At 39.0% G+C, this 13,694-nt stretch overlaps 1 protein-coding gene across 1 annotated transcript; it reads left to right on the top strand.

Moving 5' to 3' along the window:
• The first annotated feature begins 631 nt into the window (after nt 1-631).
• Nucleotides 632-2,313, top strand: LOC129720240 (cuticle protein 12.5-like). The gene is made up of 3 exons (XM_055671690.1): nt 632-782; nt 912-1,169; nt 1,786-2,313. The coding sequence occupies exons 1-3, from the start codon at nt 771-773 to the stop codon at nt 1,927-1,929; spliced, it is 414 nt and encodes a 137-aa protein (XP_055527665.1). The 5' UTR covers nt 632-770; the 3' UTR covers nt 1,930-2,313.
• The last annotated feature ends 11,381 nt before the right edge of the window (nt 2,314-13,694 follow it).

Below are 13,694 nucleotides of genomic sequence, written 5' to 3'. Positions count from 1 at the left end.
AATGCATGATTAGAATGAAAAAGCAGTTCAACGAAAATAAGTAACACAACTTCATTTAAACTTATCTATTACTTTACATTTGCACCCGATGGCAGCACTGTACACAACTGCTCCATTGCAAATAATGTATCGATGATATGCGATAGTACCTAGCCCTGCCCCTACCCCTTGTTTCATTCAAACTGACGCGGTTTAATCAACCCACGGTGAAGCTCGCAGGCCCACAGCAGCCGCACTACAGTGACGCGTCGTTGGAAATAGAATGAAACCCTGCTTACCGATGATATTGACGGTATGGCGGCAACCAGACCAAAGCAAAAAAAAAACAAAACAACCAATAGTAAAACCAAACCGAAAGATACACTCGTACTTACTACATAGCATATTAACCGATCGACCACCGAAAGGCTGGGTTAAATCCGCGAGCACACGAGAGATTAAATGTGGTGGTAAATAAGACCGACTACCAATTCTTAGTATCACGAGGCGGTGGCAGCTGCACTGGCGCGGCCTGCATTTGTTCTCTTTCTCTCGGTTGGACTTATTCTTGGTCTGGTATTTACGCCACCAAAGTGTCACTGTGTGTGTGCCCAGGTGTCGCTGTGACCGTGTGTCACCTTTGTGAGAAACTTCGAAGTTCAGAAGGGTATCCAACGATTTTCCGACTATAAATAGTAAGGATCAAAGCTCCGAATTGCATTATAGTTCAGTGTGTCAAAGCAGCAGCTTTTCAGTGTTTTCACAAAACCAACAAACCCAAACACATCAAAATGTACAAGTTCGTGAGTTGAAGTTCCAATGTTTCAATATCATTAAAATAAGTGATAAGAATATTTTCGTGCTATTTGTGTTAGCTTTCCAGTTCTGGTGAATAAACGACCGTTTTCCAATTTTTCTTCCAACTTTTTTAGTTGGTCCTTCCTCTGTTCTTCGCCGCCGCGTCGGCCGCCTACCTCGGAGCCTATGGTGCCCCAGCATATGCCGCCGCTCCCTATGCCGCTGCTCACTACGCTGCTCCTTATGCTGCTCCCTATGCTGCCGCTGCCTACCACGCTCCTCTGGCCTACCACGCTCCTGTCGTGAAAACCGTTGCCGCCCCACTGGCCTATCACGCCCCGGTCGTTAAGGCTGTCGCTCCACTCGCCACCTCGTATGCTAACACCTACAAGGTGAGTCCTTTAAGGCTACCAGCCACAATCCACCCATAATAGGGCTTACTTAGATGGGATAATTTTATTGCTGACAGGATAATAGCTATGATTCGGCTCGTGATTGATTGTTTTGGAACGTCACGAACTTCTGAATTGGAGCTCGCGATCCGATGACTCAAGCAAGTTCTTTATAGAACGATCCAATTTCCACTCTCTAGCAATGCAGCTCACGCAATACTTGTAGCAACAAAAACTGAAGCATAAGTTGAGCCATCTCTATTAATCAATCTTGCGACTAGCAAACAATAGATTTTCTTGTAAATAGGCTTTTATTCGAATGAGCACGATTTTCGTGAGCTTCAAATCACCTTCACATGCTGTTGAAACATAAAATGTTCCTTCTCGATTGTCACTCGAAAAACTAATCGTGACGACAACAAAGGGCCAAACATAATACCGCCGAATGCCAATTACTCAACAGTCCAAATAGGATCAACCTGTGAATTAGTCTATTAGCTTCCAGTAAACAGCATTCCGTCAACAGTTTCCACTATCATAATCATACCCCATTCATAAGCACAAACCAGCCGATCGACTGTTTTCATGATTTCTTTTCCATCTTCATTCCTCGCAGGTCTCCGTGAAGGCTCCAGTTGCCTATGCTGCCCCAGCCTACGCTGCCCATGCTTATGCTGCTCCAGTTGTCGCCCATGCCCCAGCTGTCGTTGCTGCTCCAGCCTACCACGCCCCTCTCGCCTATCACGGATACCTGCACTAAGAGTCTACACTAGTTAGCACTAGTAGGTGCCCCCTTTCTTTCCGCCACCATCACTACCACCAACACTCCAAACCAGCAGATTCATTCGTCAACTGAAGCTAAACGAAAGATGAACGCACAGCTCAACACTCCTTCCTAGAGACACACGTAATTTTTTGGATCTTTCCGAACACGGAAAACAACCGCGACCCGGCGGTTGACTGTCCGTAAGTTGAGATTTTAGCAACTTCTCATTTAAGTCATCATCCATTAACGAATAGCAGTGTGCGAGAACCAGCATCTCAAAGCGAGAACAAAATGAGTCTAATTGTGTACATATGATGTATAGTTTTTGTATTTATTTGTGAAGAAAAGCAACAAAAAAATAAAAATTACAGAAATCAATTCATTGTTTTTTACCCTTGCACCGATATTTTCTCACAAAAATATCTTGTATTGTTTTTGTTTTTGCTATGACACGATTCAATATAATTTATGCAACAATTAAACGCCTGTCGAGGCGAGAGCGCAAACCAGAGGCCAACTTCAAAGACTAGGTCGTGCGAAGCGAGAACAGTATATCCCTTCTACGGTGCGGTGGAACGCATGTCGCCAAGAACAAATTGTGCCCGTCAGCACCGTTCTGTTCTAGAGAAGTGTGCAAATTATGTAATTTTTATCACATCTGCACGTAAATTTAAAAACAAACATGCAAACCCGCTCCTACTTGTAGCTTTAGCCACCGTTCAACCACTAACGTTTAAGGTTCTAGCAACCGATCGTGGGGTAGGTAATTGAAATCTCCGGTTTGAAACAACCGCAGCACCAACCCACGAACAAGCCATAGAATTAATTCATCGGCAGTTCCATTATAAACCGGAGCCCTTTTGTGAGCCGTGTTTTCGTCGTCGCACAGAGGAGTACCTAGAACAAAAAGCTGGCCAAAATAAGAAAAAAGTTTTTTGTCGCTTTTTGGTGCCGCTAAATTTTTTCCTGCAGCTTAAATAAATGCTCCACATAATGCCATCACTCGATGAACGTTAAACGGTATTATCATATGCTGGGAGCGCTGTAAACATTGACAAATTTTCAAGCATATTTTTGGGAATCGAACCATTTGTAGTAACAAGTTGTGCCAGGCATCAAAAAAATGACAATTGATCAATAGTTTACAGCAAATGGGTTCTTCATGTTCAATGCTAATAAACCGGTTGATAGAAATTCCAAAATTTCAAAATTATAGTTACTCTTAAGATGTTTTAGAAATTAGTGATTTTTACGTATTTTCGAGCATTTTCAATATTAAAAAAGTTAACAAATCTCGCGGAATCCGATCATATAATCATCGGAGGAATGGAAGTTCATAACATCACGAACAGATCCTCGCAAATAACTCATCCGGTAACGTCCGGATTGGCATTTGCGACCCGTTTGAAAAATGTTGTTTATGACGAATTTTGACGTTAAGTGTTTACGCGTACACGGGAAATTGAAAAAAAAAATACCTGATGGGTGCCTGCCTCACGCTTAAAACAGTGTTCCAGCTCAACAAAGATGAAATGAGATTAATTTAGTGAATGAATTTCAACTAATTTAAGTTAACTTAAAAATAACTTGATGCACAGAATCAATAATCCAGGTAAATAACACTCCGTACAAAAGGCTTTTTCCAACCTACGTAGGTTCCACGAGGCATCATATAGTTTTTGAGCATCAAATTGATAGGTCTAAATGAAGATATTTTGCTACATCATTTTTCTGGTAAATTCTTCAATTTGTTTCGCTGCCCGTTTTGCGAAAACAAATCATTCGAGCGTATTACTTCATCTGCTCACTAACATTAATGAAGACACATATGCTATGTAAATGTAAACATGAAGTTGTGTGTGTGTGATATTTAGAGTTACTTTTTGATATAATACTCGAACCAGCCACTTCCACTTCTCACTTTAATATTTCCCAAAATATTGCTAAATAGCAGCGAAAATAATTTTGGCCAGGTTTTCACTCGAGTTACTCCTCTGTGCGTCGTCTAGAGCGTTCCTCTCCGCACCAATACGGGTGGGCCGATGGTTATGTTTGTTTTTTTCATAGATAATTGCCTACGAAGAATCTCTGCCAACTATTTTTTCCGCCAAGAGCGTGCTGCTGCAAATGGAGTCCGTTCCATTTATGCGCTGCAGGAATTCATGCGCATTTCACCGTTCAAGGAGAACGCGACGCCTAGTCGCAGTAAGGTTGTCCCTTGTTGTTGTTGTTATACACTATCCGCGGAGTACACCTGATTTGAACAAGTGACAAGTGACGAACCCTGCTGTTATAGATAAGGCCCTGCGCTGTCGTTCTATTGATAGTAATTTTATGTAACTTGATTGATTAGGCTCTTTTTAAACATGCTCGTTAGCATAAAAATGTTGTGAAGAATAACACAGACCGACAAAAGCGAAAAAATGCTACCCTAAAGCTCAAAATAGTTTCCGTCAAAAAATTATAGCTTTCTAACCATTTCTATGGAATTGTGAAAAATTCTCAGCAAGTGTAATACAACCGCGTTAGGCTATAATCATTTAATTTTTTTGCCTTCTATTTTTAAATCCGCTATTTAACTGAAATAATATTCCTTTCCTTTTTTTAAAATTTTTCATTTCTTGGAAAATTTCAATTATTTTTTTCAAATATTATTCTATTTATAAAATATCTATAAGCAAATAATCATGTTTCCTATTTTACTATGTCAAAATTTGTCTTAAACAACCTTTGCGTACCTTTCCACTGGATCAAATTTTCAGTCATGTCTGTAGCCATAGGCACTTAGTTTGACCTTTATTGAAAGTTGTTCGATTTCCGAGCAACAAGAAATAGCAAAAAATCGTTCACACCAAGAAACGATGCCTATTTATAATTTTCGTTCTCTCATATCCACAGAGCGATTAATCAATTCCCACGCTTGTTTTTTTATCAACTTTATTTCGCAATTCATGGAATTTTGGATTTCCTGGTGGCCTAGCTTCGACCTTGTGAAGCCTTGCATTCATGAGACCATTTTGTCCATTTGGCATTGTCCGAATGTTCTTTTGTTGCATTTCGTGTATGATGACGAATGTTACTACGTTTCATTTTTGACATGGTTTGGCTAATCGTAGAACTTAAACAACACAAATTAATAGTATTTTTTACAATTATAAGTAAAACAATATCTAACATTTTAAATTAGTGCCGATAGTGCCCTTGCCTTTTGATAGTACAATATAAAAATAAATAGAAAAATTCACTTCAATCAACACAAAATTGCTTAGAATTTTTCACAAAAGCAGGTACCTTAACATTTGAAAACTATCGGCGTAATACTCACCAAGAGTGGAAACGGTTTTACACAGTGCTTCGTAAAACAGACAGCATAATAATCAGCACAAATATCAAAAAAATATCTTTCGAAAAAATGTTACGATTTTGAAACAGTGAAATTTTGTTTTGTAAGTATGTCTACTATAAATAGTAGGCATGCGCCAAAGTTGCTTTAAGTTGGTGCAAATTATAGTTTAACGTCCACAACACGGTGCTCACTAGCTCGTATTATCTTGTATTCCAAATGAAATTTATCTTATGAATCCGACCACTTAGTTAGCTACCATCTTCAGCAACGTTGTTTAGAAGGTCAAATGCTTTTATTTGGTGACAGACTTTTCCGAAATTCAGCCACTACGCTAAAGTGCATATAGTTTTGAGTACAATTTAAAAATAAAGTTAACACTGAAGTTTTTTTTTTTGTGGAAAGTAAAAATCTGATTTTAAAATTTAAGGGGCCACTTCATAGAAGCTTTGAGCAAACTTAATGGAATTAAAAAAAAAAGACTTTAAAACATTTATTGTGACTTCCTTTAGCCTTCAGCGATGCGATCGCTTCGGCATCTACCGTCATGATACCGGCGAGTTTGACCAGGCTAACAACTCCACGAAGAGTACCGCACAGCATAACGTTGCCCCATCCATGTTTCGCCATATTTTGGATTTGGTTCTCCTACTCTATTGACGTAGAACTATAACTAGTTTCCTCTGGGCACCCTAATTTTTTAACAAAAAAATAAAGATTTCAATTCTATCAATGATCGTAAATTGAATTTTTGTTCTTGTTTCTTGGTGCGCAAATTCAGAAAGATCGAAGTAGGCCGTGGCCGGATTTGGACGTCAAAATTTTCGCTCGCGTGATATTTCGGAAGAAAATTTGTTTAATAGGATAGTGCGTGTAAGTTACAGGTGTTATTGCGAAGTGGGTTTATTCGGGAATGTTTGTTGTGCTGTGCTTGATGCGGAATATTCACTTAAGTTCCGTGAAGAAACATTGATGAACTGGCTGAATTGGCATATGGAATGGTACTACGCCACCGTAGTCTGCAGCGGGTTCTGTATTACTTCTCATGACTGTGTGGTTTGAAACTGACAACAAGGCTAGCTGGATAATGTGTGCGGTTTTGTTCTACGTGTGATTTTGGTGAAAAAGTTGTTTTCTTATTAGTGTAATTGGTCAAGTTTTTCGGTTCAGGTTCTACTGCTGCCCGGGAATGTGCAAAAAGAAGCCAGCGGATCGTCATGAAGCAGATAAGTGGCATTTTTATTCATAGTGTTTTTGAAATGCTTTGTTTTTTGTTTGTTTTGAAGAGGGGTCGAAAAAGATCGTTTTTGGGATTGCGTCTTGGGCTTACTAAAGAGCGCTCGAAGCGCCATCAACATCCAGATTGAGGAGCATTGTTATTTGGAAATGTCAGGTGAATGAGGTTCCGAAAGTCATAAGAAGTACTCGAAGCAAAGATAATTTCGTAGTTAGCGTCAAATGATATGATTCGTTATGCACGGAGGGGGAATGTAATCGTTAACATTTTGAGTGATATTTGTCGATGATTGACAACTTGAATTCAGGCGCATATGTGAGAGAAAGTCGTCCATGGCAGTCCTATTGAGGAAGTCATATACAAACGTGAACTGTTTTACAATTCAGTTTCACACCGTTTCACTTGCGATGTGCCCGTTCAGGAGGGTCGGGTTCCGAGTCGAAATGTGGCACCAAGGCTTTGCTTTTTTCGATTTTCCTATGTTGCATATAACTTAAAGCCGCGACCCAGATTCTCATGACTTAAGGGGTTATATACCTTTTTGGTCAAGAAAAATGAGGCAGGTTTGAATCTATTTTTAAGCGCATAGCATCATTTTCATTGCATCAAAGGGGTATTTTTCTGAAAGTACAGTTTATCAGCAACAAAAAAATACGTTCGATTTTGAGATATACCAATTATTACTGGAGTAATGGCCGTTTCCCCGAAACGCTATTTTTTCGCAGAGGCTTGCGGTGATCCTGATAGAGACTCAGCGGGTCAACCGAAATCAAAAAACTCATATTATTTCATTAGTTTAGAAGTGTGCCGGGTCCTTGAACGATCGTTTTTATGAGTATTTTGTATTCAGTGCAAATGGGAACATTTCTCCCAAAAAATGCACGTTTTGGGCGCCAAGAATTGCATTAAAATTTTTTTTGCGGCAAAATGTAACTGTATGTTTCGAAAAGCGATCGTTCAAGGACCGGCGAATTCAATAACGAAAATTTAAAAAAAAAAGATGAAGGAAATCGGTTCAGTAGTTTTCCCGCAATCAGGATCACGGCAAAGTCATTTTTCGGAAATCACTATTCCGAGATAATCGCGTGTAAAGTTTCAAGTTTAGCTTATGCGGCCGTGGCGAGGCGCGCTGCAAATCGCTCTAACTTTCTTCCTATTACTCAGATCTTTATGAAAATTTCTTCTCAAGATGTTGTATTTGAAGAAAATACAATAAATTTTTTTTAAACCTGGCTGAGTCATTTGAACAGCGGTTGAGTGCTCTCTGCTTACTGAGTGTTCATCAGCAGATGGTCAACAACAATCGTGAAAAGACACATGAACCGCTTACGGAACGTTTGACGTTTGATGCCCGAAGATTTCATTGAGAATCTTGACTGTGTCTTCAATCTTCACGTCCTTGGGAAGCTTTGACAGGATGTAGTTGAGATAGCGGCTGTGCGAATGGGTGTCCAGCTTCCGGAGAAGTAAACGTACCTTCGCCGCATCATTCAGCTGGCCTGCATCGTTCTCGAAGAGGTCCTGGTAGCGGATAAACAACAACGTCCGAAAGTAACTCCGTTTTCTTCGTCGAAGACAAACTCGATGATGTTCCACTCTAATGTCAAAGACAACTTTTCACTGGTTGCCTTGATGTAACAATCACTAAAGATTAGTATTTATTTCTATTTTTCAAAACTAAGCACCATTTTGACGGTTCTTTGTGCAATTTCAGCTGATTCTGGTCAATCGTGGGCAACACACGGGCGATCAAATATGCTATGCTATGCTATGCTATGCTTGTTTATTGGTGCGCAAATTCAAAAATGAGTTGGTTTTAGTCATCCGCAGCGCAGCACCAAATTTCCTATTTCAAACCAATCACGAGTTCGCTTCCTGTTCGCAACGTTGTGAGCGGCTCCGTTTGTTTGTCACGCTACCTCTTTCCGACAGATTTGTAGCCGGAAATGCATTTCTGCGTAAATTATTCGTTTTACTAGTGGATGGTGGAAAGGACGGTCCCAACATAGTAACAACTGGCAGTAATAGAGGTAGCGGTAGCGGAACGAAAATGGTACCGGCAGTGGCAGCGGATAGAAGTAGCGGTAGCATCAGAGACTTGCCCAGTCTTTTTTCGGATGAAACAAATCATTATACTAGCAGATGGTGGAACACAGACGGCCACTTCCTCCAAATTTTCTTGTTCCTGGCAATCATAATCGGCCAGCTGTGTCTAGTTTCCAATATCAAAACAGCTTTACACTGTGTTGTCAGAGTACCGACCTTAATCCCCACTATCGGGGTAGCATCATTATATCCGAATTTAAACTGAAAAATAACAGGAATGTTGTCTGCCCATAATTCAAAAATTGGCTAATATGTCATAGGCATATTAAAGGCATTTTAAAGTTTTTTGTCGGTACAACATATATTGACTGTTCATGACAACTTTTTCATTGAGTATATCATCCATCATATATGCTGGAACCTTGCCGTTGAGTTGAAACAGAGAAATCTGCAGGAAAATTCCATCCGCCACGTATTTTCAACGCAGTAGCCATTTTTTCAATTATAGATGAAAGGTCAGTTGATAAACCGGTGTGCAATTTGTCTAATATCCATACGATGTGAATTAAATCGTGCTCGCTGGTGATGAAAATGGTTTCAAATTTATTAAAACAACACGGAAGCACAAGTGAGGATGAAAAGGACGACGAAACAATTGTTTCGTGCTACAACATAACAATATAACGAAAATATTATTATTCATGGTAATCTCACAATCCACTTTTCTATTTATTCTCGTCGAATCCAAAATGTAACCTGAATCTTCTCTTTATTAATATTACTTCTAATCGAAGAGCTAAATAGTATTTTTTTAAATGTAAAGATTCATGACAGGAGGAAACAGTCACACGTTTTGATCATTGGGTTTCGCAGCACAACAAATAAATTCTTGTAGCATCAAATATTCTTCGTGAAAAAGTCAAATTTGATGCAAGGGATCGCTTACCTGTCGCCAGTAACCACCAGGCTACAACACACTTTCGAAAGTTAGAAGAAACACAATACAGTAATAATACACTGGTTCGTGAACATGCCGCAGGTAGAAACGTATTGGATATTAGCCAACTTCTCAGTTATTTCGGATATTAGCCAAAATTGTTTCACATTTGCTGTCTTTACAAATGCATTTTTTGACAATTGGCTTCCGTAGGGACCTTGTTTAGGGTGTGTACCATCACGAGAAACTGTTTTCTCGATTTTCGTAAAAATGGCATATTTGCCAATTTATGATTTATGGGCCGTTGTGTGCAAAGCCACGAACGCAAGGTCGACGTTAACTACGTAACACACAGCAAGCAAGCAAACAATATTACTAACATGTCCGGATATGTTCAGCAATGCTGTGCAGTCCGCTGGTTGGTCTGTCTGCTGTGGAATGCTGCGATCTAATGACTCGTCTGTTTAGCCTTGCTGCGCTAAAATCAGCTGCGGCTCTGCCGTTTGCTACTGGCCCAAGAAATCATGCTACTTTAGCGTCGGCTGTGCTAGGGAAGAAGGCCTTGTTCCAGCTTGGTTTGATCGAAACATGCGTTAAACAAGACTTTATATTTTTAAATAGTAGGTACAATAATCATCTTCACAAAATCACAATTTTCCGCATTTTGGTGGAGCCATAGCCAATTTTCTAATCGATTGCTGTAAGAACGAAAGAAAATCATTGAAAGCTGACTGCGTTTTAAGCTTTTAAAAGTGGACAGTTTTCGTGATGTTATCGATGTTTTCGGTTTTTGATGTTGCCGTAAGACGTAACTCTACGTCAAATATCGATTGGATTCAAGTCTGGGGACTGAGCTAGCCACTGCATGTTTATCAGTTCTCTCTTCTCCTCGAGATCGTCCAAGGAGGGAAGCTCGTTGCCTCAAGGTTACAGAGTCCGTTTTGACAAGCGAATGGTCACGAGTTCGTATCTTAGTAGATATAATTTCAAAATAAAATATTTTTTTCGAGAGGACGCAACTTCTGAGCCCTACCGCTAAACTAAATTCAAAAGTGTGGGTACCCATTGATTCCTGCATTAAACATGCGGTCATATATCAGCGGCTATCCTTACTAATAATCTAAAAAAATTAATTTTTTTTCATCATTACCTATTATGTTTACTGCCCATAACGCATAAAAGTCACATTGCCAGATACGTTCAACAGAGTTATACGCAATTGAAACAGCTGCATATTTCTTTTCCTTCATCTGAGGTAAAGATATATGGCACAATATACTTAAGCAATAGGCTCATTGTTCATACACTTCAATTTGTCTTTAAATGATAGATAATATAGTTTTTACTCGTTATTTTCACCTCTGAGCCTGTTTTGCGTTTGTTTGTAACATGGGACATTTAAAAATTTATATTTTTATCATTCTACAAACAAGCAATGTTACTTATTATTTTCGAAGAGTACACGTATGTCAAAAGTGATTAAGGGCTGTTATGCATTATTAGCATCACTTGAAACTGTGTGGCTAATAACGCACCCTACAAGTGCATCGCGTCGACTCGTATTACCAAACATCTGTTACTCCGCTGTCCTTTCGAAGACCAGTTAAACTTTGTTTGAAAATAGGACAACAAAAAGACCACTTATAAATTCCATCAATGCCCTCAACCAGTGACACACTTTACGTGAACTAAACAGCAAAGAAAACGGTTCAACCTAAGCTGAAACCGTTGCAGCTTACACGCATTGTCTTGCCAGCACACTGGCCGAATGTCGCAATGGCCGATAGAGTGTGTATGGAACGACTTTGTAACTGACGCGCTGCCGAATAATTGCATAAATTCTGCCACTTACCCACGAAGTGGCGGCACGCAGCCGTTCCTATCTACAGAGTTCAAAATAATGGGAAAAATTTTGCCTACGGTAGATCGGAAAAAAGCGATCAGCGCTGCGACTGCTCCCGCCCACCGTGACCTTGGACATGGAAGCAAGAATCGACCGAGAAATTTTCACAGCGAACCGCTAAATGTTAACCGCCGTTAATAATAGCTGCACACGCAACATGGCATATAGGCTTCCGAACCAAAGATGATTATCAGAGTGCTCGTTTTGTACGATGTCTATTTTAAACTCTTTGTTGATTTATTATTCCTAGGTCGGGATCGATCATACCCGGCAAGTCTGTCGATAGCGAAGGGCTAAGATTTCGAGACACGCTTAAACGCAGGCCTTTGATTCATTTTTCAATCATCTTATTCGAAATCATCCGCATAAACTGACAAAATCGAAAACCTAGTAATTTGAAACCCATTCAAAATGTGCCATTGATTGTTTAGATTGATTCTTTGTGGAATGTGACCTCGGGTGGCTCGACACCCGCTAACGTGATGGTAGACCCACCTAGTAACGGGTGGGATCTTCGAATAGCCCTCATAATCCGCCGGTGGCTAAGCGAATGGTTCAAAATGACAATGCAAAAATTGCTACTGCTTCCAACACTACTACTGCTTCCAATTGCTACTGCTTTGTGTTCCACTGCGGACTCCACAATGCTAGCAGACATTCTTGATGTTATATGCACTAAGGATAGACAACTTTAATGAAAGGTTGACTTTAATTAACATTCTTAGTAATCATCAGAATGAGTTTCAAATTGATTTGATGCTTAGTTCGGAAATGTTGTCATGCATGACAGAAGACATAATTAAAAATTAAACAGATTGTATGGTAATTAGAACTAATACTATGAATGTTAAATCGTACTGATGGTGATTCTAGCTAACCCTTCGCGGTGAAAGAAAAATAAATTTCAATTTTCATGAGATACTTGAGAAACAGCTAAGCGTTTCGAGATGAGTTTTTTATAGAAACTATTGACAATAGATGGATCAGCCAGTGTTATATCGGAAATTCCAATAGTTGTTCAGAAGTTGTGAAAATTTAAAACAAAATGTAATCACAGCACCGACAGCGCTACAAACTATAAAAACGGTGGGCTTGTGAAGGCCAAGTTTTACTTTATCGCATAGCTCCTGCAACATTTTCAGTTTACTGATATTTAAAAATATACAATTTGAATTACTCAAGTGCAAACAAACGCAAAACTTCAAAATTCTGCTGGCTGAGATTGAAAACAAATATCCAAGCACTGGAAATATAAAATAAAAAAACTGAAAGCAGTTGCTTTCAGTGTTTGCAGTCGAAATAACTAGAATCAATACAAAGTTGTGATTAGATAAATCTATTAAATAAATCATCAGATCCTAATCAGGTGCTAATTGAGTTGGAATTAAAGAGGCGTTAATCGTCTGAAAGTATTAAAATTCATTAGGATAGGATTAGAAGCTAGAAAAAGCGGGCGCCGGAAAAAATGCTTGAACTGTGGTGAGCGAAGCGTAAACAAACGGAGAATTTTAAAAATTCATCTCACAGCGCTAACAAAGAGAACTCAAGCAAATTAGTTGGAGTACAGTTTTTTTTTTTTGTTAAATTCGAAACAAAGGATAGGCTGTTTGTTCCATAACTCATCGACGTTCACATAGAATGTAAGGAATTAATATCAAATTGCCACGGAATCATTGTAAAAAGACACAAAATACTGTTATTTCGCTGTTATGGAATCGATCAGCAATGAAAATCTAATAAACATATTTCGTTGAATTCACCATTTTGCATAACGCTGCCATATTTATCAGACCACTTATATCACTGTCCCAATATTCAACGTAGAAAACGTATCCGCATGGTACGTTACCTATATTAGAAATGTGGCCAAGAGTAGCTCTGCTGTCTAAACAACTCGATGCCATAATCGAGTTTTTAGCGAAAAGAGGTTATACAGTGCGATGCGTTCGTTTAGACGCACCATGTTTTTCATAGGTTTTTTTTTCAAAACAAATTAGATTTTGAATGTCGAAACTTATTTTTATTTGTTATCATAAACTAAAATAAACAACATCATTTTTTCAAAAAAAAGTGCACTTGTTGGAAAAAAAATGCGAAAAATTAAAAATAAGCTGATGCATTCGTTTAGACGCACCTCAAGTTAACGTAGTAAATGCTCAAATTTTCTGAGTCAATCAGTTTGCTAATAATTTGTAGCTCCTTTCTTACAATTTATGCTATCGACTGAGGGATTTTATCAGGGGGTGTTTTTCGGCTTCGCGGCTCCTTCCTTATTATTAATAACTTCAAATAC

This window comes from Wyeomyia smithii, chromosome 2 (genome assembly GCF_029784165.1).
Source record: "Wyeomyia smithii strain HCP4-BCI-WySm-NY-G18 chromosome 2, ASM2978416v1, whole genome shotgun sequence".
Classification (NCBI taxonomy): Eukaryota; Metazoa; Arthropoda; class Insecta; order Diptera; family Culicidae; genus Wyeomyia; species Wyeomyia smithii.
The sequence above is the reverse complement of the archived record's forward strand: the minus strand, read 5'-3'. Positions and strand labels throughout refer to the sequence as shown.